This window comes from Microtus pennsylvanicus, chromosome X, assembly GCF_037038515.1.
Source record: "Microtus pennsylvanicus isolate mMicPen1 chromosome X, mMicPen1.hap1, whole genome shotgun sequence".
Lineage (NCBI taxonomy): Eukaryota > Metazoa > Chordata > Mammalia > Rodentia > Cricetidae > Microtus > Microtus pennsylvanicus.
The window spans coordinates 35,154,466-35,180,598 of record NC_134601.1 but is presented as its reverse complement, the minus strand read 5'-3'; the positions used below and the strand labels follow the sequence as shown (position 1 = coordinate 35,180,598).

At 38.6% G+C, this 26,133-nt stretch overlaps 1 protein-coding gene across 1 annotated transcript in view; it reads left to right on the top strand.

Moving 5' to 3' along the window:
- Gucy2f (guanylate cyclase 2F, retinal) overlaps positions 1-26,133 on the top strand; it is a 79,695-nt gene that overhangs the window by 13,296 nt on the left and 40,266 nt on the right. Inside the window, exons 3-6 of the mRNA XM_075957550.1 lie at positions 9,937-10,291; positions 11,640-11,724; positions 16,020-16,116; positions 21,850-21,981. Of these exons, the coding sequence (XP_075813665.1) occupies positions 9,937-10,291; positions 11,640-11,724; positions 16,020-16,116; positions 21,850-21,981 (669 nt within the window). The remainder of the gene's footprint in view (positions 1-9,936; positions 10,292-11,639; positions 11,725-16,019; positions 16,117-21,849; positions 21,982-26,133) is intronic.

The window sequence follows — 26,133 nt, the reverse complement described above, 5'->3', positions numbered from 1 at the left end:
GATGAATACACATAGATTTCAAAGTCAAGAAGGGCTGAGATGTTTACAGAAACAAAAAAAAGCTGTCCTTAAGTTTCCATCTTTCCCCTTCATCAGAAATATTCACTATTATGTGGTTTAGGGTCTTTATTCTTGTATACACTTGTATTATTATAAATATCATGTATATATATGATAATGTCATATATACAAATATAATATATATATACACAGACGATAATATCACATTTAACAGTTTTTAGTTAAGTACAAGTATGTTTCTGTCTCTGTATCTCTCTCTCTCTCACAGGATCTCATGAATCCCAGGCACACCATGAATTTATTATTTAACTAAGGCAGATGGTCGTGGACTCACGATCCTCTTACTACTATTAGTGGCTACTATACCCAGCAGTATTTTACATAAAGTATCCATCTCAGTATCATTCAATGACGATATTGCAGAAATCAAAAGTTTATGTGGGATGTATGTTACAACAATACCAGCAAAATTTACCTTATACACAAAATAAACTTACTTTCATTTGCATTTCTAAGTCATTCCATGCTTTCTGATAAGACTGCAAAATCCTCTCAAAATAATTTTATACATGGTAAAACCCGTAAAATCCCTTATCAACTTTGTTTTTCTTGAGGCTCTTTGCCTTCCCGGTCCCATCTAAGCTTACGCTTTTTAAGAGTGCCACACAGCTATTTGTCTGAAATTGCCATTTTCACCTTACACATTCCTATTTCCTCTCTTCTGTACTGGATTCACCACGTTTCATAACTCTCACGACTCCCGTTTTTCTTGATTTGTTCTCTCATTTATTTTTGTCCAGCACATCTCCTACTAGCCTCTGAAAAGGGCATATGTGGTAAATACTTGAAGTTTTGTGTGTTGGGAAAGTCTTTAGTCTATCTTTACTGTATCAATCTTGGTGAAAAATCATTTCCCTCAGTCCTTTAAAGTTGACTTTCTTTTTATGGGAGTAGCGAGGTACTGGGGGTTGAATTTAGGGTCTCATACTTGCTAAACTACCACTTTACTGCCAGCTAAATTTCCAGTTTTATTTAACTTTTATTTCTGATGCTATGAAATATGATAATATGAGTCTTTAACACATCTTACAGTTTTCCTTTGGTAGCTCTAGTTATCTAGAAGACCATTCTTCCTGGGATATTTCTTTATATCATTTATTTGATATTATTCTCAGTAATTTTGTCTTAATTATCTCTCAGAAGACAATTAGGTAAGATTCTCTAGATTTTCTTTTATATTAAAAGTATTGACATTGTTTTATTTAAATAAGTGATGAGGACCTGAGGATGTAGCTCAGTTGGTAGAATTTTTATCTTGTGATCAGAAAGCTCTGGTTTTAACCTCCAGTCCTTCATTTCAATAATTCCATCACTCAAGGAGGTAGAGGAAGGAGGATCACAAGCTTAAAGTTATTCTTGGTTACATAGAAAGTTTGGGATCAGTCTGATATACATGAGACCCTGTCTGAAACAAACAAATAAAACTACAAAACAACAATAAGCAAATAAGACTTTTTAATTTTTGTTCCCCCCTCTTTTGTTCTTTCCTTTCTCTAGAGACCCCTGTACTGTTTTATACTCCTACAAGTTGATATACTTATTTTCCTTAATTGAGTGAGGACATACGGTATTTGTATTTCTGGCTTGTTTTACCTAAAGTAAGGTGTTTCAGTTTATACTGAGACAAATGACAAAATTTTCTCTTTACCAGATGAGTGGCCCATATGCTTCCTTCCCCTTGTCTGTTCATCTGCGGAGATGATGCATCTGGGTTGCTTTCATAGTCTGCCTCTTCTGAACAGTGCTGAATAGGTTCAAGGATCTGTATGTTTTATCTGCTTTCTCTATATGCTGGACTGATGATTTAGTAGTTTTGTTATTCTCTTATATATCTCATATATTTGATTTAATTTATCTTATGAATTTCTCAACTTTGTGTTCTTAGTCTTCTACCAATTGTTTAAAAAAATCCTAGTTACAGCAGTTTTAATTTCTATTTTATTGGTGTTTTGTTTCATCAAGGACAAACCACATTTGTCCTTCAGTATTTATAGAACATTGGTTTCAGAATCTCTTCAGATATCAAAGTGCATGCATTCTCAAGCCCTTTACTTAAAATTTTACAGCATTTGTAGATAGCCTATGATCATCCTCCCACATGCTCTGAATCAACTTTAGATGATTTGGGATTTCTAATACAAGTGTTATAGGGGAATAACAGAAAAAGCTTCAAATATATGTGCATTCTTTTCAAGTATATATACATGCAAATATATGCATGCATATTTATGTGTATGCAAATGTTTGTTGGGTTTTTTTTGAGATCCACATTTGGTTGAATTTATGAGCATGGTGCTCTTATTTTTTGAAAATATCATAGTTTCTTTGAAACTCACTTCTGTTTTTGCCCTTTAGTTCCTCATTTTTCATGTTTCTTTGTTTTAATCATTGTATTTCCTGTTAGAAGCTTTGCTTGGATATCTGACAATCTAAACATCTGCTTATGGTTAAGAATTTGAAGGTAGGTGTGTTGCCTAGTGAGCTTCTGCAGAGAGCAGTTGGCTAGCCACCTGTTGTTCAATTTTATTTTGCTTGTTTGTTTTTGGTTGATATCTGTTACGTTTTGACCCTTGGGACAGTGACTGTCTTCACAGAAGAGACTTCGTAATCTTGACTGCAGAATCTGGGCATAAATTTGGGTGAAGAAACCTGAGATTCTCACTATCAGTCTCAAGAATACTTTAACTTCATCACTGGTCTTGTGCCCCATCTCAATTCCAAGTTTCTTTGTTTCCTTTGTTTTGGTTCTGGAGCTGCTGTGAATCAGCATAATGCATTCTGTTTTTTGTTTTTCCCAGAGGTCTTTCTCTTCTCCGTGGGTATCAGGACAGGGAGATGTCTAAGCATTCTTCCCTCAGATCCAGAAGACTTTTCCCTAAGGCTTAGCCTTACCCCACTAGCATAGTGCTGAGATCCTCTACTGATTCTTTCTAGTGTTCTGAGTAAACATAGTTGCTTGCTGCTTATCAATACTTTCCACTGAAGATACTTGATTGGCCTTCACTCTGCAAAATCAGTTACCATTCCTACAGCCACCTTCTTTCTTCATGATCTCTGGCTCAGATTTGCAGGCAACTTTGATATTGCTAGTTATGAAACACTGATGTTTCTGTTCCTTCTTCTTCCTGTACCAGGAAGTTATAGACAAAACATGAAAGACAAAAGAATTATAAAAGGGTGCATATGATATTCCTTTGTGTTGTCTTCTACAGATCTGTAATTAATTCAATAAGTATTTAGTAAGCTCAGACTTAGAACATTGGTTAAAAGCTTCAATAAGACTATCTTGAATATACTTTTTTTTATCTTTTTTTATTGATAACAGGAGAATAAAGAAAAGAAAAAAAAACAAATTTCCACCTCCTCCCAGCCTCCCATTTCCCTCCCCCTCCTCCCACTCTTCTCCCCCTCCTCCCACTCTTCTCCCCCTCCTCCCACCCCTCTCCCCTTCCCCCCACTCCTCTCCCCCTCCCTCTCCAGTCCAAAGAGCAGTCAGGGTTCCCTGCCCTGTGGGAAGTCCTAGGTCCTCCCCCCTCCGTCCATATCTAGGAAGGTGAACATCCAGACTGGCTAGGCTCCCACCAAGCCAGCACATTGCGTAGGATCAAAACCGCGTGCCATTGTCCTTGGCGTCTCATCAGCCCTCATTGTTCGCCATGTTCAGAGAGTCCAGTTTTATCCCATGCTTTTTTGGTAACAGTCCAGTTGGCCTTGGTGAGCTTCCAGTAGATCAGCTCCACTGTCTCAGTGGGTGGGTGCACCCCTCGTGGTCCCGACATCTTTGCTCATGTTCTCACTCCTTCTGCTCCTCATTGGGACCTTGGGAGCTCAGTCCATTGCTCCAGTGTGGGTCTCTGTCTCTATCTCCATCCATCGCCAGATGAAAGTTCTAGGATGATATGCAAGATATTCGTCAGTATTGCTCTAGGGTAGGGTCATTTCAGGTTCCCTATCCTCAGCTGCCCAAGGAACTAACTGGAGACCTCAGCTTGGGCACCTGGGAGCCCCTCTAGGGTCAAGTCTCTTGCCCACCCTAAAGTGGGTCCCTTAACTAAGAATTGTGGTTCCGTGCTCCCCTATCCAACCTTCCTTTATCCCGATCCTCCTATTTCCCCAAGTCCCCCCTCCTTCCCTTCTACCTTTTCTCTCCCCATCTCCCCTTACCCCCATCCCACCAGTCTCTGTCTTCTCTTCATTTTAAAGTGCACACAGTAAAGTGCACACAGAATTCTGAGAATCAGATGAGTGAGGACAGTAATAAATTTGCCTGATACTTAATAAGCCTTCAATAAATGTTAGCCATTATTCTTAAGAAGGTAGTTATTATTATTACTATGACTCAGGAACTCTTCAAGGACTATAATAGAAAACAAAATATAAACAGATCCTTGCCCCAATAAAAAAAAAATGGTTTTAAAATTTGGGGACATTGAGACTACAACTGGTCACAGATTCAAGACTGGAACAAGGGGCATAAACGCCACATTTACAGGATGATGTTGCCAGGGACAGGAGCTCCTCCTCATAAATACAAACAGCAGCAGGCATTGTGTATTCAGTGTTGACTGAGCTTTCTGTCCTACCCAGTCCCTCTATGTTAGCCATGCCATCCACAGCCATTTAGTCCCAAATAAACACACAAAGGTCTATGTTAATCATAACCTGATTGACCCATTAGCTCAGGCTTCTTATTAACTCTTATAACTTATATTAGCCCATTATTCTTATCTGTGTTAGCCACGTGGCTTGGTACCTTTTTTCGGCGAGGCAGTTACATCTTGCTTGCTCTTTGTCTGGCTTCTTCTCTGTCTGGGGTGACAACTATAGACTGAAATTTCCCTCTTCCCATAATTCTTGTTGCCCTGCCTCTACTTCCTGCCTGGTTTCCCTGCCTATACTTCCTGCCTGGCTACTCGCAATCAGCATTTATTTAAAATACAAGTGACAGGGTACAGACCATTGTCCCACAGCAATTCAGTGTTTGCTCAGTAATAAGTAGTTCACATAAATGATCTCATTATCTTCAAACCAACTCAGAAAGTACACAATAGCATCTATATTTTATGTGGAAGGAAATTAAAGCTCAAGCAGTTTCCTAAAGGTCAAGGCAAGTGGGATTCCACCCAAGACTGCTATCAGAACCTGACTATGGAAGCGCACATCAGGCTTGCTGTGCTTTTATTGTGCTTAGCTGGGCTGGTGCTCATTCCTTACTACAGGAAGTAACAGAACTAAGTGACAGATATTTTGATCTGAACATGTTTATTGGATTGTTTTCCTTTGATGTAGGAGGTAGTAAGACGTTCCAAGGATCTGTGAAAACAGCAGTAAATCAGAAAAGAGAGATTTAGGGGTGGGAGACTACTGACAAACTTCCTAATTTGGTCTCAGGATGAATGAGCAATGATTATCACTATGCACCTGTATACTTGGGCACAAAATAGGCTTCTGAAGTTAGGTTTTGATGCCTTAATTCTTTCCTTTTTATTGTACTCTGTTGTTTGTTCCAAATGAAATTCTGTTGACTACAGTCATATATTGCTGGAATGCATATTTTGGATATTTTCCCCAAGTGTGGCCTTGTATGGTTTCTTAGGATGTTCCATATACCTAATGTCTTCTATTATCTTAAATATGAGTGCTTGGCAGGTGGCCGTTAAGCTGAAGGGGAGATAGTTTGGGCTTGGAGCTTTCTAGAAGAAGCCCAGCAGACAGGGTGTAAAGAAAGATTTCTCAAACTTGACAGTGACCACAGTTGTCTATCTGTCTCACTCTCTGTAAAATAAGAATATTGTATCCATGAGCATCATATCAAAAATTTGTTTTTCATCTAGTTTTTGGCCAAGTCCATGGTTTGTGATTATGAATTATTGTACGTATACGTATAATTTTGTTTCTTGTTTTTTAGACAGGGTTTCTCTGTGTAGCCCTGGAACTCACTCAGTAGACCAGGCTGGCCTGGAACTCAGAGATCTGCCTATCTCTGCTTCCCTAATGCTGGGCTTATAGGTATAAGTCACTAATGCCTGGCATAAGTATCATTTTTAACAACAGAAATTAAATTAACTTAAAGTTTTAAAATCTCTACGTGTATTCAGCTTCTTGTTTGAAAGTGATGTTGCTATTTTTGTCCTTCAGGTAATGACTTTTTGAGGAAGTAGATTTTAATGTACACTTCTGAGGACAAAGTTCCTTCGAAGGCGGTTTGAGCGCTTCTCATAGAGCACAACAAATCTGAAGTGATGATAATCAGCTTGATAATTGCATAAACCGCTGAACAAATTCAAATGTCACTGCTCCTTACTGTGACCTTCTTCTCATCTTTAAAAGTTCTAAAAGGCTTAGAATAGAGTTATCTAAAGTCATGAAACAAAAACCAATGGTATGTCTTAATTGCCATTTATTTAATTCACTTATTCAGGTTCCGATCTACACGGTAGGCAAAAACAGCACAGATCATTAATGGTCTTACCATTCTGGACTGGGATATCAACAAAGTCATCTATCTGGCTGGTGTTCCCGTCAATTCTGTCTTGCTTCTTGTTATAGTTTTCTATTGCTGTGTCAAAACATCATGACCAAGGCAACTCACAGAAGAAAGTGTTTAATGGTGCTTACAGTTTCAGAGGATGAGTTCGTGACTGTCATTGTTGGGAACATGGCAGCAGGCAGGTGGGCATGGTCCTGGAGCAGTAGCTGATATCTTACATCTGATCCACAAGAAGAAAAGGGAGAGAGGGAGAGGGGGGGTGGGGGGAGAGAGAGAGAGAGAGAGAGAGAGAGAGAGAGAGAGAGAGAGAGAGAGAGAGAGAGAGAGAGAGAGAGCCTGGTATTGGCTTTTGAAATCTCAAAACCCAACCCCACTGATCCACCTTCTTGAACAAGGCCATGTCTACTCCAACAAGGCCACGCCTCCCAATTCTTCAAACATTTCCACAAACACAGGACCAAATATTTAAACATTTGAGTCTATGGGAGTCAATGTCTTTCAAACTACTTCTTTATGGTTTTAGTGAGAAGCCAGGCCAGGGCTTTGTTTCATCGTTCTCGTCTTATTTTCATCATTTGCCTCAAATACAACTAGAGAACTTTTGTAACTGATACTAACACAGAATGTTTTGGACTTTGAACTTACACAAAGGGAAAGTTTCCATTGCTAAGGAGTGGAACAGGTGAAATAGGCCTGAAGGCATGTCATGGACAGTCGGCCATGATGACAGCTCCTTCTTTGTAATTGAATGCTGTTGCCAGGCTTTTCTCTTAACTTCAAGCCCCTTGTTCATTATACCTTTGTGGCTATGAGGGCACTCACATCAGATCCCCATCCCCCCATGTGTGTGTGTGTGTTTACAGTATGGCATAGGCAAGAGAATCCCAAATAAGCTCCAAGTTTCATTAATCTTAGGGTGTTGCTGCCAGTTAGTTCTCACAGGAGGCTGCCTAAGAACACAGATGGCAGGATAGACTGGCCAGCAGGAAACAGTGCAGCGCGTCAACTCAGAGGCAGATTTTTAAAAAGAGTTTCAATATTTTATTTTGGTAGTAGATAGATAGATGCAGTCTCTTTCCCAGAAAGCTCTGTGCCTTTCAAAACAGAATACTAGCATTCTTTGCTGCTTTCAGAGACTTGCTGCCCTGCGGGTGTTTAAAAACTAGTTTTTGATTTTACTAGTATTGATTTTGCACTTTGCCTTCTTTCCTTCACTTTGTGTCATAACCCACCAATGTCTCAGAAAGAGTTGGGCTTTTGCAGGAATCCTAAAGGCAACCACTGTCCAAGAAAGTCAGGACATATGATTACTGAAAACTTCCTAAGGGATCTCTGTGTATGGTTGTCCACTGAAGGTGGATATCTTGTTTTGATCTATTTCTAATCTGTTTTTGAAGGGTGTGTGTTGGGGTTGGGTAGAGAGTTCATCGAAACAGAATTCAGGAGATTGAGACTTAGTAGTCTAAAACATTGAAAGAATACAGTAGCTATCCAGAAAAAATGAGGGATACTTATTAGAGATGGTACAAGGGGTTTGGGGGTGAAGATCTGGGATATGTTGAGACTGAACATGCAAGTAAAGTTATTGAAGTAAGCAGCTGACTATTTGAGTCTGTCATATAGGAGAGAGGTCTGAGTTGTAACCTCAACTCAGAGTCATGATATAGTTATGTCATTTCAATTCATAAAAGCAGAAGTGGTCACCAAATGAGAGAATATAGATAGGAAGGAAGATAAAGACCTGAGTTTGGGTACTCTAATATGAACAGAACAGAAAGATAAACAAGGACCTATATGTAGGCCAAATAAAAATAACTGCTTGCTAACTTCAGTCCCTTAACTAGTCTAAAAGTCGAGAATTTTTAGAAGAGTTTAGAAGCAGAAGAGACTACAGCCAGATTTTTTTCCCAATCAAAAATACTAACACAAATATAGGAACCCTGTATTCTAGCCCTGATTTTAGGCTTGATTGAGTGAACTTATTAGATTACTTGGTGTCTCTGAATCTCCCTTCTCTAAGTATAAAGATACCTAGTCGGATGACATAAAAGGTTATAAAAGTCATAATTCTGTATTATCATTTTAAGGAGACATTGAGTGAGGTAATGTGTGATACACCCAAACATTCTTTTCTTAAGAACAGGCCTTTTTCCCCTAATTTTAGATATATTAGAATCCCTAGGAAGCTTTTTATAATCCTGATCCATGGGTCTCAAATTTAGCATCTCAGTTTGTTGCTATGAGCTCAGTGTTGATATTCCTTGGGTGATGCTAATATGTAGTCATAGTTGTACCATCATATTCTATGTAAACAAAGCTTGGCACTATTCTGTTACTACACTGCTCTGCATATTTGCTTGTGTTTCCAACACAAACATAACTCGGTTAATTTTAAGTATTTTTTTTTCTCTCACATGAAGCCTGTCACAAGAGGTTAGTTTTGTAGACCTTAGGATACAGAGACAGTGAGCATCATCTTTCCTCAAAACTTGGTAAAATGACATGATCGTAACCTTCTTGACTTCCATGCTGTATTTGAAATGCTATAGGAAACCATGAGGCCATGGTTGTGGGGGCTGTAGAGTAGAAGAGTTGGTTGATCTTTCTCTTCATGTTTTATGATAAAAGATGCAAGATTTATTCCAAAAATAAGTTACAAGGTTAATGAACAGTGTAGCAGGCATAGTCAAGCAATTTTCTGTATCATACTACTTACTGACTTACAGTGTTTTCTTATCAGAGTATTGCAACTTTGCAAGCCAATAGGATATACAATTTGTTGATTTGAATGCATGTTGTCTAGTGTGTAGATATGCATTTAAAATGGAATCTTAGTAGCCACTTCTCTGAGGGGTATGTGTTTAGGAGACTAGCTATTTTGGACGAAGACAGGAGGTCATAGCCATGGATTACAGAGTTCCGTTATTTACAGTCTTGCAGTACACACCTATTACCCTAGTAGTGCAAAGAAGTGATTTTTTCCCCATGTGCAGTACACCAGTAACTAGTCTGGTAAATTTCCTTTGAACTCCCCTTGTCTAGTTCATGCTTGTGTTTTATGCTTTTTTTTTTTACTCTAAATCACTTTTTTAGCTAAGGAGCATAAACATATACTGTGTATGACTTGGTTCGCTCATAAAATTGTCATATTTGATATGTTTAAAGATGTGGAGGCCTTCGGGAAATAACAGAAAAATTCAGGGGAGAAACCAAGCAAGTCCTCAGAAATATTTCCCCCCTCTGGGTCTTCATAGCTCTGCTGCATTCAGACGTGTGGCACATAATAATGAAGACAAGCTTGGAATATACCCTGAAATTGCTCTAGGGTGACTAGGGCTCAAGATAATTGTAATTTTTAAAAATAGGTTTCACCGTTGTTTGGAACCATCTATAATTCAATTTACTTTATCGCACAAGCCATGAATAAGGCTATGAAAGAAAATGGACAGACTAGTGCTGCCGGCCTGGTCCAGCATTCCAGAAACATGCAGTTCTATGGCTTCAGCCAGTTGATAAGGACAGATTCAAATGGAAATGGAATTTCTGAATATGTAATCCTGGACAGCAACGGGGAAGAATGGGAACTCCGCAGCACTTACACCGTGGACATGGAAACTGAACAGCTTCGGTTCAGAGGGACCCCCATTCACTTCCCTGGTGGCAGGCCCCCTAGCGCAGATGCAAAATGCTGGTTTGCAGAAGGGAAGATCTGCCGACGAGGTAAGGAATGGGAAGTCACTGGGCATCAGTGTGATTTAGTGTGGGTTATAGGGGCACTTCTTTAAGACAAGGTCCATCTCAATATTGAAACACTCACAAAGACATACGTTTGCGTTTCAGATTGCACAAACATCTTAGTATTTTATCTCCTTGATTTTAAAATAATCAGAACCACGAAAGGCACTTTCCTGTCTTAAAGAATCATTCACAATCTGAAAGCTAACCCATCACTGGACCTGAAAGAGGTCTCAATCTTTCTCCAAGACATAATTTTAATAAAAGAAAAGTGTCTTCCGTTCCCCTAACTTTAGATGGCTGTGGCCTGTGGGTTTTTTTTCTGCTAAAAAAGATCACCTGGGTATCCCGTGATATATTCAAATCCTGTCAATCAGATTCTACCACAAGAACACCATATTTGCACCCCCTCCTCTCTGAACTACTATTATACTAAAATTCTCTGCCTTATAGCTTAGCACAAAATCAATTTTCAGTTGTTTCTTGTGTATTGGTTGTGTCTCCTTACCCCCAAAATGTACTGCTCCCTGAGGGTAGGAACCACAGCTAGTAATTCTGATGTCCTTTAGCAGATTGATTGACTGGTAAGACTCTTCTAGGTTTTGGGAGAGGGAAATCTCATCAAACCTCTGAGAGCCAGAGGGTACCTTTAGAAGGACCCACAGTATTCTGATTTAAGTATTTGCCTATACCTTTCCAAAACCAAGAGCATCTATTTGAAATAGCCTGATTTTATTTTAACAGGACACATCCAACTGCCTCTTTACTCACATCATCATGTATTTCCCCCTGAAATATTTGTAATCTATTTAGATACTTAGATTTCATAGAGACCAACATATATGCTTATGAAGACACTATCAAAACTGGACTGTATCTCACCCTTGAAAGACAAATAATGATATAATTCATAAGGTCTGTGGGCTCAGATGGATTAAGAAGGCCTTTTATTTTAGACAGCATAATACTCACCCTTCACAGGTAAGATACCACACCTATTCTGAAGAATTTTATTGCTGTCCAACTTAAATGAATGCACTTAAAGTTTTCCATTTGTAGACTTTTTCCTCCAAAGAAAACACCCTGGTCAGCCTTAATTCGTGTGATTTGTTATTGTCAGAGTGGTGAGTGGTTTTGCTTTAGAACAGTGAAATTGCTTTCTTGTCCATAAAGTCAACAAGACAGACTGTGCTGTAGAAAAATGGAATTAGGTTAGGTACATGTGGCTTGATTTTAGAGTCACCAGGAAGCACAAGGAATCGCTCTGTGGTGCGCTGTATTTACTGCTTTTCCATTCCAACGCTGTTCTTTTTCTTTCGTTCCCTCTCAGCAGATATCGACCCCGCCTTAGCCATGATGGTCTGCCTCGCTTTGGTTGTAGCCTTGCTGTCTATTAATGGATTTGCTTACTTTATAAGGTACATTTTTTTTGTTCTTTTTTGTGTACACAAAACAGAAGTCCACAATAGCCTTGTTAATATTGATTTCCAGGAAGTCATGTTTCAGTACAATTGCCCACTGATTTTCTTTGCCATAGTGATTTACCATCCCTACTGGCCCCATTTAGAGTGAAGTGTTTTCATGATGCTGAGAATAGCTTTCCCGGTTGTAGTGTCAGTGGTGATGTTGCCTATGAGTAGATCTGGCTCTCAACATAATGGTGAAGTAAAAGAACCATGGTTTTAAGCTTCTTTATTACTGCCTATCTATGGTAACTCCCATACCACCCACCCCTGCTGGAAAAGGAACCATCTTCTTCCCCAAATGGTATGATAGGGAATAGAGTTGGAATATTGTAGGCAGACTTTGGCTAGACTCTAAGCTTTACGAATAGTGGTGCTAATTCCTAAGTCTGGAACACCAGGTTCTGCTTTCTTGATCACTCAATGTATAGAAGCAATTGCTGCTAAGGCTGAAGATCTGAGTGTAAATCCTGGGACCCACAGTGGTGAAACAAGATAACTGACTTTGACAGACTGTCGTCTGACCTACACATGCATGCTGTGTTATATGAGTGCTCAATACCCGCCCCCCTCCATGCACACACATAAAATACATAAACCTATTTTAGGGACTGGAGAATAGCTTCAGGGGTAAGATTGACTGCTGAGTTTGGCTCCCAGCACCCATGTCAGGTAGCTTACCACTGCCCGAAGCTCCATTTCCAAGGACTCTGATGACCTCTTTTGGTTTCTGCTGACACTGCACTCATGCCCATGTCTAGAAGTACATGCAAATATACATATAATTAAAAATTAAATCTTAAAATGAGATTATAATGAAGATTAAACAAGCAAAAGTGAGTAAAGCACTTACCTTAGTACATGACTCAGAATAGGCACTCAATGAATGGAAAAACTTAAGCCCTTTGTAGATATGCTGGATTCTCCTGCTAATTGTTGTGAACTCAGAATCTCCATTTGGACATCTATGTCTCTCTTTTTTTCCCCCCACAAGATATGGTTTCCCTGTGAAGCTCTGGCTGTCCTGGAACTCAGGCTGGGCTCGAACTCAGAGATCTACCTGCTTCTGCCTCTCCAGTGCTGGGATTAAACATGTGTGCCACCACCACCGAGCAACATCTATACCTCTTGACCAGGATATCATGATCTGGATTTCTACTGTTCTTCTTCCTTGGATACACCTCTCTATTCATCAATACTGTCATTACCATTAACTCTTGGTTCCTCCCTCAAATCTCTTAACAGGTGGTTCACTAATTTGGTGACATGTTTCACGACTGGTCTGAATGTCACTTAGTCTGAAAATCCTTTCTTCTGATCTTTGTATTTGAAGAGTTGGACTGTGTCCATATGAGAGTAATTTGGGGACAGTGAGAAATGAAGTAGATCTCTCTTTTCTACCTTGTCATCTCTTCGTAAGGCTAGTCCCAACAGTAGTATGGATGGACTCATTGGGAGTAGAACTGTTTGGGTACATCCCAAGAAAAAGTGCATAGAGTGTATGATCTTTGGCCAGCCACTGAACCTCATGGCCAGAATTTTCTCATTTGTACAGTGAAGGAATTAGCTTAGATGATGCTGCAAAGTTCTTTCAGCTTTGCTATTTTAATGAACTTACAAAAATGAGATTGAAACCATCATAGGAGGTGTTATTCTTCCTATTTAATATATTGGTACCTAGTAAAAACTTAACACACACAAAAGACTAGGTAGGTTATGAATTGATAAAACACACTTGATAAAGCAAAGCAAGTTTTTTTTCTTCTAACTTCTGTGGCTGGGATATATCACTGCTAAGAACAGAAATTTAATATTCTTTATGTGTTGTCAAATAATTTAATATTTAATTAGCTTCCTTAGATTCTCATCAAAAACAAATGATGGACAAGAACCTCCACCCCCGAGATTTTAGGAGTCATAGGCTCTTTCCACCCAGTCAGCTGCTTATATGACTAATTAACATCCCCAAATGATAATTCTTGCTGGCCTTTTAAACTGAATGGTTTGGTACTCTGGGCTTTGAGTGAGTCCAATTCATTAATCATTGGAAAGACAAGGAAAAAAGAAACAGAAGACCCACAAAGGTATGTGTGTATGTGGGGGGATAAGGGGTTGTTTGGAGTTTGTGAGCTAAAGGGTAAAAAGACTGGAGAGGAAAATGACTGGAGAGGGACGTGATTAGAGAGGAAAATGATTGGAGAGGGAAATGAGTTTGAGACAATTGGTACTTCAAGTGGTCACAGAAAACTCAGAGACGAGAACAAGGCACACCATTTCCCAGAGTCTCCTGGTCCTTGGTTCCTCAGTTAACAAAGCATAAAAGGTACCCCTTTTTGCCGCCTTCCTCCCTCTCTCTGCCCACCATGGCTGCAATCAGAAGAGCTGAGTGGCTGCTGAGTTTCTGTAATAGATGATTACTTGTAGGAGAGCGACTCTCTGGTCTTTCCTTTTTGTGTGTTTTGATTGTTTAAGGTTTTTTCTTTCTTTTTTTTCAGAAAGAAAGCCATGCAAAGAACCCAACTACCCCAAAACAAAGCATCCTTTGAACTCTTTTCTCCCTACGCCTCTGAACCAGATTGTATTGCCTCTCTGTAGAGCTCTCTGGAGCTTTGCAATACTAATGATGATAATGATAATAATGAGCCCTGCTACTTTCCTGGTGCTTCATGGTTTTCAGAGCACTTGCACATACATTATCTCATTTGATTTTCAAAACAACTCTCGAAAGCAGGGAATGTAAGGACTATTATCCAACTAGATAGGAGACACTGAGGCCTAAAGAGGTTAACTCATTTATCCAAGGTCACCTGCACCTGGCTAATTAATGACAGAATCAGTACCACCCCCTCCCCAGACTGGGAGTTCAATTTGCTTTCTACTAGATTGTATTTTGAAGCACAATTATTTTTACAGGTGTGCCTGCTTTAAGACAATTTTCTACACATATGAAGCAGATAAGTTAGGGAGTGATGTTTTACTTTGCCAAAAGATTCATGTGCTTTACCCAAGAAGTCACTACAGGGCTCTTTTAATTTTCTCTGTGGGGCAGCAGCTCCCACTGTGATAAGGGACATATTTGTTGACAGACAATTAGGGACACATTAATTGTTTGTTTGTTTCCAAACCAGTGAAGTCCCTGAGAACAATTGAGTGGGTTTCTGGTAAAGTTACAGCGATGCTACAGAAGAAAGTCTCCTTAGGCCAACTTGGCAAAGCATTTGATTCAGTGGTTGTTTTTCTCACCCTGGCTCTTGCAGTGAACACATTGCATTATATTGAATTATGGAAAAGAAAACAAAATTAGAATTTAGCTTCAAGCACAGAGAGAGAGAGAGAGAGAGAGAGAGAGAGAGAGACAGAGAGAGAGAGAGAGAGACAGAGAGACACAGAGAGAGAATATCACACAAACTAAGGTTCCTTCCTGATCCTAAATTGTCTGGGACACCCATGTGACTTTGTGAAATAGACATCGTACACTCTTATGTGTCTCCTAATTGATTTGTATAAAATAATTACATTGACTGTGAATTCATGGGCTTGTTTGGAGAGAATCATGTTTAAACCATGACTGTGTAATGCTCAGACAAGAGATTAATTTGGTAAAAGGGAAAACAAAACAAAACAAAACAAAAAATCCGAGTCAGCCCACTTGTTTGGAGAAAGCAAACAACTGACTGAATTTTTCCACTTTTCAACCTGTTGCTTTGGCAACGCGTGCATGCAACTTTACAAGACAAGTGGGCAGAAATCTGGGCATATAGCCAGGGACCAAGGATCCAGTTCCAGCTCTGCCTAAGGCTAGGGAATTGCATACAATTTGTCTTATTTTGCTTTGTTTCCATAATGTGTTTTTGTTTATAAACTAGAGATCTTTGAGTTTTGGCTTTAAGATTATTTGGGTGCATACTGCGAGTAGGAAGTATGCATGGTTCCTTAAAAGTTACTCAGAGGTGTTTTAAAGATGCTCCTGATGCGAGAGCACTATTTTATTAGTCTGAAATACCCTATACATCACCCTTGCTTTATTTTTAGATATGATTTAAATAATATTTTCATGTTTGTATTTTTGTCTTGTAAATTATGATGACCAGGCTTGTTGTTACTTCCCTTCGCTGTAGATATTATGGTAAAGATACACACACACACACACACACACACACACACACACACACACACACACACTAGAGAAAATCAACCCAGACTTTGCAAAAACATCCAGCCCCTCCCATCTTATTTCATATTTGTTTCAGGCGACGTATAAATAAAATCCAGTTGATTAAAGGACCCAACAGAATTCTACTGACTTTGGAGGATGTGACATTTATTAATCCTCACTTTGGCAGTAAGGTAAGTAGCGTCTTTTCTGGCTGTATTGCCTGATATCATAGCCAGAAGCTACAAGTTACCATTGAATGCATGTCATGTACTTAGTTTCAATTACGATGTGCTTTAAGAATAAGATGCATGGCCTGGAGAGATGGGTTAGCCATTAAATGCTAAGCTCACAACCAAAACTACAAGAGTAAAATGCACACTGCATTTAGAACACTTAGAATAAAGACCTGTGAAAAATCTCATGAAAATTTGTGAAAAATTGATTATAAATAAAAACTATTTTAGATATATGGGGGTTAAAGAAAGCATATTATTAAATTATTGTTATCTATTTTATTTATATTTTACTATAACTGTTAGAACACATATAGTTATATATGTGGCATGAAATATTCTTTTATTTATTTATTTTTTTTATTAAATTTATTTATTTATTAAATATTTCTGTCTCTTCCCCGCCACCGCCTCCCATTTCCCTCCCCCTCCCCCAATTAAGTCCCCCCCCAGCCCGAAAAGCAATCAGGGTTCCCTGTCCTGTGGGAAGTCCAAGGAACCCCACCTCCCATGAAATATTCTTTAGCCACAAAAGAATAAAATCTGTCATTTGTAGCAACATGGATCAAACTGGAGGACATAATGCTAAAGGATATAAGTCAGATATAGGAAGACACTGTCACATGATCCTGCTTAAATGTTGAAGTAAGAGAATGGACTAGTAGTCACTAGAGGGTAGGAAGAGTAGAAAACAGGGAAATAGAAATTATATAACTGGTACCAGATTACAGTAAGACGGAAGAATAAATTCCAGTGTTCTATAGAACACTTGGGTGATTATAATTTAAATTTAATGAATAACTTACAAAAAATAAATGAAAAGAAAAAAAGACGCTAAAGTTTACTAACGTAAAGAAATGAGACAGAAATATGGTCTAGCACTTAAAAACTATATTGATGTTACAGAGGACCTGGATTTATTTTTCAAGAACCTGTATCCAGAAGCTTACCTGTAACTCTAGTTCCAGGGGGTCCAACACATTCTTCAGTCCTCCAGAGATACCTGCATGCATGTAGCTTTCATACACATACACACAGAAAAATTCACACAGTTAAAATACATTTAAAAGAGAAATGAGTATTGTATGAGAAAAGAATAAATAAAAAGAAAATGATATATATATTTAAGGATATGAAAATGTTAATTATTATGATTTGTTCATTATGCATTATGTAGATATATCAATTATTTAATTATATTTTACCCTGACATATGTTTGAATATTAACTGTTGATTAAAATTACATATATAGTTCGTGTTGTATCTCAGTTAGATAGTGCTATTTAGTACCGTGTTCTGAAAGCAAACACAATTCACTCTGGGCAATAGTTGAGCTTTTGCTTCATATAACCCCTTTTAGGTAAACTTTATATTAGCCTCTAACACCCAACATGGTGCTTACAGTATAAAAGGTACTAATAAAAGTTGGGGAAAGGATGATTGCTTGTATTTTTCTTATAACAGGTGATCTTCATAAGAACCTGCTACTGTCCCTGGGATACATTTTCTGAGATTACATGTAGTCCTTACCTTCTAGAGCATTAGAGTCAAGTTGAAGACAATGCAATCATGCAAGGAAATCAATGGGTGCCAGATTGTACAAATGAACTGGAAATAGAAGGGGACAGTAGCGAAGTCAGATTAGTGGAAGGTGCTTTTTCAGAGATCCACATCAAAAGCTGAGTCTTAAGAGAAGGGAAAGTAGAATTTGTCTATGTCATAGATTACAGACTGGTTATCAATCACTTTTCTTTGACCCTCCCAGGAGAAATTAGCAGCAAGCTTTGAAATTACACATAAAAAGTCTGGATTTATGAGCTTTTGTAAAAGTTGGGTTGTAAGTGTTGGTATTTATTACAGAAGGGTGATTGCAAGCTAACATTGTTGTGTCGTATTCTCCAAAGCAATTAGAATATAGGGTTTGTAAATGCTCTTATTACAAAGAAATGATAAATGTTTGGGATGACGGGCAACCTAAGTACCCTGACTCAAGTAATATACAATGTATGTGTCTACCATAGCATCATACTGTACCACATAAAGTTGTTTATCAATGTATTTTTAAACTGTTGGCAGTTGTCCAAAATTCAGTAGTAAGTAGTTACATTTTTTATTTGGTAAAAGACATGCTTTTTGTGGCTTTATACAGTTTCCATCCTGTCTTCCTATTTTATTCCTGACCCTGAAATATAGATATCCTGAGCATAAGAAGCAGTATAAACAGAAGCGTGACAAAAAGAGCGTGTGCATGGGTGGCGGGGGGAGGGTGGTGGTGGGGACTTTGTCAAGGGAGCTGGTGTGCTTCCTTCTGTTAGCTTATTTGACTGCATTAATGGCACTGACCCTTGCATGTGCTGCGGGGTGGCGAGAGAAGGTACAAAGGCATTATATTGCTTTCGTGTGCCATTTACTGTTGTCATTTTACCACATCAAATTTAAGAATCGGTTATTTCAGTGGCAAATTGGGCAGTTGCTTAAAAAGGACACTGAAAATGACATGCAATTAGCAGGCTCCATGAAGAATGGATTTATGTGGTTATGTCCTGCCGTCTGGTCATTTACAATGCTCTGCTTTAAATTCTCTGATGATTTTGTGAAGTGAATATCCCCTTCCTAGAAATCTGCCGATGAAAGCAAGCCTAGCGCTGTGCCTGACATCTGTACTCTGCCCCCATGCCACAGAAACCCGTTGATAATTGACTTCCATGTTTGAAACCAACAGAGGACACTAGCAGTCATGCTGGTGGATCTGTCTGGGTTTTTCAAAACTCAGTATTCTTTGTATGAAACTCCCCAAGTGAAGCAGGCGAAAGTTCAGACACTGAAGTGAAAACAATCCCAATCTATAACTTGATACCAAGATAAAACAAGTCAGTCCTGTGGTTAATTTTTTTTAATCTACAAATGTGATCTGTCATAAAAGTCATTGTGAAAATGGAGATAAATGTACTAAAGTTTTGGTCAAAACATGCAACTTATTTCCCAAACCCATATAATTGGGCATTACCCGTGTCAACCTGATGGCTCTTGACAGCTGCCTGGATGCTGTGCTCTAAAGTAGCAAAAAAATAACTATGCTCAATTTTGGACGAAATTGGCTTTTTCAATGCATAGATCATGTGACGTCTATAAAATATCCATTATGTGTCTTCTCATTTATATTAATTTATAAACTGCACTTGCATTATAGAAGTATGCCAGTACTTGCAAAATGTCACAAAAAGCACAGCAGTGCTGTTGACAGACAGACAGAATGACTGGGGTTGAAGACAGTGCACATGATTATAGATCATTTCATCTAGGCACACATTTTGACCCGAAGAGGATAAAAACATCACTGCAACTTTTTACTGTAAGCGTAAGAAAAAGACAGAAAATATCAATAGCCCTTTAGGGAATGTTAATGCTCATTTGCTTGTTTAAGTGTTTTGGTCTAAGTGGAAAAGAATGACATTACGCCGGAAGAACACAGCTCTTTGCCTCTAAGTCCCTTTTTGGCATTTGGCTTCTCTCAAGGCTTTGGAGTGGAACAGATAGGGAAGCATACATTTTGCTTAATTGCTCTGCAGTCACAAACTTGCAGCTGGCTGTGTTTAATCAGTCAAGAAACCAAGCCAAAAATTCCATCCAAGAGGAATGTCTGAAAGTGTAAACTCTTTGAGAATACGGAATTAATTTGGTCTAGAAAAATTGGGAGGTCAGGAGAAGGCAGGTCAGAAAAGGAAGATTTTAGAGAAAAGTGAAGCTGAAATCCAAGTGTATGTGGATTTTGGCAGATTTTATCATTTTCTCCTTGCCCTGCACAGAGAGGTCTATGTCCTAATATACATCTACGTGCTCTTGCTGAGATGTGAAAATAAAGAATAGAAAAAAAAGTAGATGACTCCCTGGCCTCGCTCTGTTGGAGGCAGCGCAGGTAGATGGAGGGGTTATGTGAAAAGTCAGGTTTTACATGTTGCCTAAGTCTTGCCCTGCTAAAATGCACAACGTTGTCTTTGGACTTCGTGATAGTTTTGATATCGAAAAAACTTAACTCAAGGCTAAGGCAACAGTTATCTTCAGGTGATCAAAGACCACTGGAATCGCAGTGTTAAAAAGGACTTAAGGTGAATTCTTATTGGCAAGCAAGACTGATAGAAAGCATGATTCCAGAAGAAAGTGTACAGGACAGGGAACTATCACACCAAAATCTTTGTTCAACCCCTATATTCTTGAGCTGTCTTTTTCTTCCTTATCAGAAGGAGAGTATAGAAGCTGGACATTAGTGGTGTGTGCCTGTAATCTTAGTCCTGTGAAGGCAGAGGCAGGAGGATTATGTTATTAAGGCCTGCTTGTTACACATAGTGAGACTTTGTTTCAAAATAATGAAATCACTACTATGACTACTAGTAATAAAAACAATAATAAATGAATAAGTGGTGGTATAGGTGTTGGAAGAGAAGCCTTGCCTAGATAGTAACAAGGGTATCTATTCATTTCTTTTCATGGTAATTTTTTTCGACAACCATTTTAAGAATTATTGAGAAGAATATTGAGGTGCCTGTTGATTTGGTCTATCTTCACATAAAATAAGTCTACTGGCTTATTTGAAGATATAGAAGCTTATCTTTAAAGATTAACACAGATTTCAGAGAACACTCTTGATTTTGTCCTTCACCTGCGAAGCTTGCAGCTCCCCTTTCCAGACTGTGTATCTAAGTAAAATGAAGGAATAAAGAATCTGGCCTACTTCAGCCTCACACTCACCATAAACTGATAACCCACTTACTCTGTATCAACTTGATTGCTCTGTGGAAGGCCTTCTGTCATTAATCTCGTCTTCAGAAAGAATGATGCCATTTGGTAGGTTGGAAGAAAATGGAGTCTGTGTTGGGAGTGAGGGACTGAACTTATCTCCTAGTTCCATTTTTAAAAGTTTTCATTTCTCTACAACCACATTTCTCTTAACTAAATGATTGACTAGATGATATTGGGGAAATAATTTCAATATTTTTTTTCTAAATTTCAAGTCTATAAAATGAGTGTTCCAGGTTAAACTACTGACATATATATATATATATGGGACTGCCTCACATATATATAATTCAAATTCTCTCTGGGGACCAGGGATGGCATGTTTCATGCCTGAAATTCCAGTATTTCACAGGCTAAGGCAGGAGGATTATGAGTTCTAAACCAGCTTGGACCACACAGTGAGACCCAGTTTCAAACAAACAAACAAGTAACATTATAGGGACTGAGCAGGTTGTATTTATAGATTTAAGAGTATATTTCCACAAATATATACATAACAACAAATAAAGCCTTGAATTTGAGAAAGAGCAATTGGGGATGCAAGAGAAGGGCTGGAGAGAGGAAAGGGAAAAAGAAAATGATGTGATTATATTTTAATTAAAAAAGCAAGTTATCTGGGAGAAAAAATACTTGGGAATGCTAACCTTTTTGGTGGTATATAGAATGTAAATAAGATCCCAACAGCAGCATAAAAAGAGTTCTTTTTGTTGTTGTTATTTTGTTTTTCGAGACAGGGTTTCTCTGTAGCTTTGGAGCCTGTCCTGGAACTAGCTCTTGTAGAACAGGCTGGCCTCGAACTCACAGAGAGCCAATAAAAGCGTTCTGAGTGAATATAACAAATTAGTTTTACATAATGACACTGCTGTTCATATTCTTTTTTTCTAATCCTTTCACAGAGAGGAAGTCGTGCCAGTGTAAGCTTCCAGATCATCTCAGAAGTTCAAAGTGGGAGGTCCCCAAGGCTGTCCTTTTCTTCAGGCAGTCTAACTCCAGCTACTTATGAGAACTCCAACATAGCAATATATGAGGTAAGACATCTAAAAATTCTTTAATTCGAAGCTTCCTAGGGTTTTAACACAATGCTGCCATTGAAGTGTCAGTCTTTGGGTAAAAATATTGAGGGTTTTTTTTCTGTCTGTGTCCATTTATAAGCTTGCTTGATGGATGTTTTGACAGTGATTTTCCCCAGCAAATGAGCTTACTTGAAACCTCATCAATATTTTAACTCAATGCATTGATTAGGTTTGTAGGGGAAAGACATGAAACCCACATAGTTAAATAGGCCAGTCATCCCACAACGCTATATGTAATAGAAGAAATGACTCCCTGAGTCACTCGTTTGGAGGTAACCTTCAAAGTCTAGTTGTTTTTCCTACACTTGTAACATTTTGGTGACATTGAAACTTTGAAAATTCTTTCTTTTTATTCACCTGTACTATCTTTGGGGGTAACAGGTTACTTTATGCTTTATAAAATAAAAAATCCCCTTTGAAGTTTCTGTCTTTCAAGATTTAAGAGGTCACCTCTGCCCCATTGTTCTTAGATATTGGAATTTGGCAACCAGAACAAATCTTGCATCAGTTGTAGAGATGAGCTGTTTCTTCTCAGCAGGAGAACATTAAGCAGGGGATGAAGGGAAACTAGACTGTCCTGTCCCTCCTAAGTGAGGCTTTCTCAGTGTGCTTTCCTTGTTGTGTTTGGAGACACTCCCAGGAGCATCAGAGACTCTCAGCTTCAATAGTAACTGCAAAGAAAGTCCAAAAGAAGGAAGAATTTATTTCACTGGCTGCAATGGATTTTCCAAGGGAATATTCTCCTCCATCAAATAAATAATTCACAGGGGATTTGCTAGGGATTGAACATGTTACCTCCAAACTTTAGGTGTTAAAGTTTAATGGCCAATATGATGACATCTGGAACAGCCTAAGATAATAAATGAAAAAGTGAGACTGACACAAATATCATGTGTTTTCTCTCATTTATGGATTCTAGAATTTTTAAAAATATATAAACATATATAGGGATATATGGCGTGAATGTAGAAGAAAGACCAGAGGAAGAGAGGAGATTAATGAAAGGGACGGAGAAAGAGAAGGAGGGTGTGGGAGTATGACTGTGGTTAAAGTGCAGAATATTCTCGAAAGACCTTGTTTTTGTTTTCAGTGAATATGTGTCAATAAAAAGATATGAGATTTTTAAAAGTGATCGAATCAATGTGAGTACCAAAACTTCACACAGCATTTGGCCTGCTTGCCCTTTTGCCGTGCACCATGAGACAACACAGTGTTTCTCCACTTCAAAGGATCTGAAAACACCATCTTGGACATAGACAGCAATTCTCACTCAACAACTGAATCTACTGCCCCTTGATCTTGAACTTTCCAGACTCTAGGACTATGATAAATAAACTCTTGTTTATATATACATTTATTACGTATTTATTAAAAATAAATGTGTATGAATTGTCCAGTTTCACAAGTGACTATGACTACATATCAAATTAGCACCACACATGGTCTTTCTGTATACCCAAGGTTGTGGGTTTCATCATAATCTGAAGTAGGAAAACTCTTGATTTCACTGTGATTTAATCTAATCAATGAGGGATTTGTTTCAAATGTGAGCTTGAGATTTAGAAGAATCTTTTCTCTAAAACATTTAAGGCAGAAAAGTTTGAATAGCTCTGGAATGTCAAACAGCATGAACTTAGGCCTTTACAACAGAAATACATCATTAGGATTCTGAAGTAAATATTAATAACCTTTGCTTTTCATTTACCAAATTAGAAGTTGAAGTGAGTTCGTAATCCTGGGGACTCATTAAAATCCCCTTCTGAAACTCAAAGTAAAAAGAACTATGCCCAAACTCCCATTCTTACCAACTGATTATTGTTGGTATTCAGTTGGTAGGGACCTGCAACCAAGCATTAATGTATGTTTTTAATCCCATTGATATACTTTTTTGATATATGCAGCCAGGTTTAATAATTGCTAGATAGAGAAGCCTCAAAGGCCACATCTGCCATGGTTTTGCTATGATTCTCTGATTTAGTGGAATAATGGATTGAATCATGGTGTACTTTATTTGGTGGGCTTGCATGGTTACAGTGTAGAACTGAGGAAGAAAAAAAGTCTGCTACCGCTCTCGAAGATTTTTGTCAGATCCTTTCTTGTTTTGGACATTGAACAGGAAACTGGTTATATAACTTTCCATGAATGACTACTGGTCAGTCAATTCATGATTGGGGGATCTTTATCTTTTCCAAAGGAGTACACTTTTTTGTTTTTATAAAAAAACTTGTTTGTTTGTTTGTTTGTTTATTTTAGTGTGTGTGTCTGTTTTGCTTGGATGTACATCTGTACCACCTGTGTGCTTACACAGAGGTCAGAAGTGGGTGTTGGATCCCCCGATACTGGAGTTATAGATTGTTGTAAGCTGCTACATGTGTGCCAGGCATTGAACCCTGGTCCTCTGGAAGAGTAGCTAGTGCTCTTAACTACTGAGCCATATCTCCAGCCCCAGGAGGCTCGTAATAACAATAAAACCACACAGTGAAATAAATATTAGACTGAGAGTAAGGTGTAAAGGAAGAAAGAGAGCCTAGAAAACTGCCTGGCTAGAGTTAAAGGGGTGTCTAAGGTGGAGTATAAATCAATTGAATCAGTAGATTTAAAAAAAAATTCAGCAGCTTGGTCAAATGGTCCACTATTAGAAGTTATTTGAAGTCTCTTCCTCAAGTAAATTCTGTTTCAAATAAGTCAGTTTTCTATAAGACTTGTTACTGTAGCCCACCATAGTGCTACATACTTGGAATCCCAGCTCTTGTGAGACTGGGGCTGGATTGTTACAAGAGGGCAGCCTGAGTAATTACTAAACAGGTTAGAGCTACATAATGATACCCTCTACCAGGAAGAAGGCTCAGGCAGTACATTGTTTTCCACAGAAGCACAAAGACCTTTGTTTAATCCCCCAGAACCATTAAAAAAAAAACCCGAGTACAACAGTTTGTGTTTATATTCCTAGCCCCGGGAAGGTGGAGACAGGCAGAGATTTCTGGGACTTTCTGGTCAGCCAGTTGAGTCTCCAATCTCCAGATATAGTGAAGGATCCTTTCACGAAACATAAGGCAGAGAGCATTTAAGAAAGCTATCAAACTTCAACCTTTGGTCTCCACATGCACATGACCACAAGTGCTCATAAATTTCCCACAGATGAACTACTACTACTACTATTACTGCAACTACTACCACTACACATGCATGTGTGTGCACACAAATGCACATACTCTTGCATACAGCCCAAAGAAATAAACAATCCCAACCAACCAATCAAATGGGGGAATTGTTACTGGGATTCCTGGCATTTCCACATAATATGCATGTAGATGCTCAATAGCCAAAGACAGGCTTTTCGAGGGGGGTGGTCCCCATATATTACATTGTACCAACACAATATTCGTACTCTGATGCATGTGTAGTTGTATAACCTTCCACAGGTTTTCTGTGAATATAGAAAGGAGAACCAGGTGAGCTGCTCAGTGTGTGGGGGTGGGGTGGGGAGGACAACAGTGACAGCAGAAGCTATTAGGCATTTCTCATGTTCTGCTCTAATAACCATAGTCTGGAGTGCTGGAGAGATGAGGTAAGAACCAATGTGATCCTGATCCAAATCATGGAGAAATCCCTGGATTCATCTTCTGCTTCATTTTTGGACACCTTCCAACTCCCAGGGTCTCTCTACGTGTTGCACATTGAGTCTCCTTTCTCTGTGCACTCATTTCCTGTTCTCAAAGCCTTTTTTTCCTCCTTCCTATAACACTTATCTCCCCCTACACCCTCCCTTCCATCAGCCATTGCCTCTCATCATAGAAGTATAGATTATTAAAGTTACAAAGCCTGAAGAAATTGTCTGGTAAATCTTATTCTTAAGGTGGGGAAGCTGAAGGCAGATTAAGCGGGTATGCTAAGGCTACCCTTGAGCTTGAAGCAGAGCCATGCTTAGGACCTTGTTCTCCTATTTTCGTTAATTCACAGTGCCCTTAGTGCAAAGCAGATAGATTCTAAATTTCTTCAGAAAACTTCCACGAATGGAATTTGATGATTTTTTCTCTTAATTAAAAAGTAAAAGAATAATTGTAATATTTTGTCGTTCTGTTTTAAAACCCCCAAACAAAAGCTATT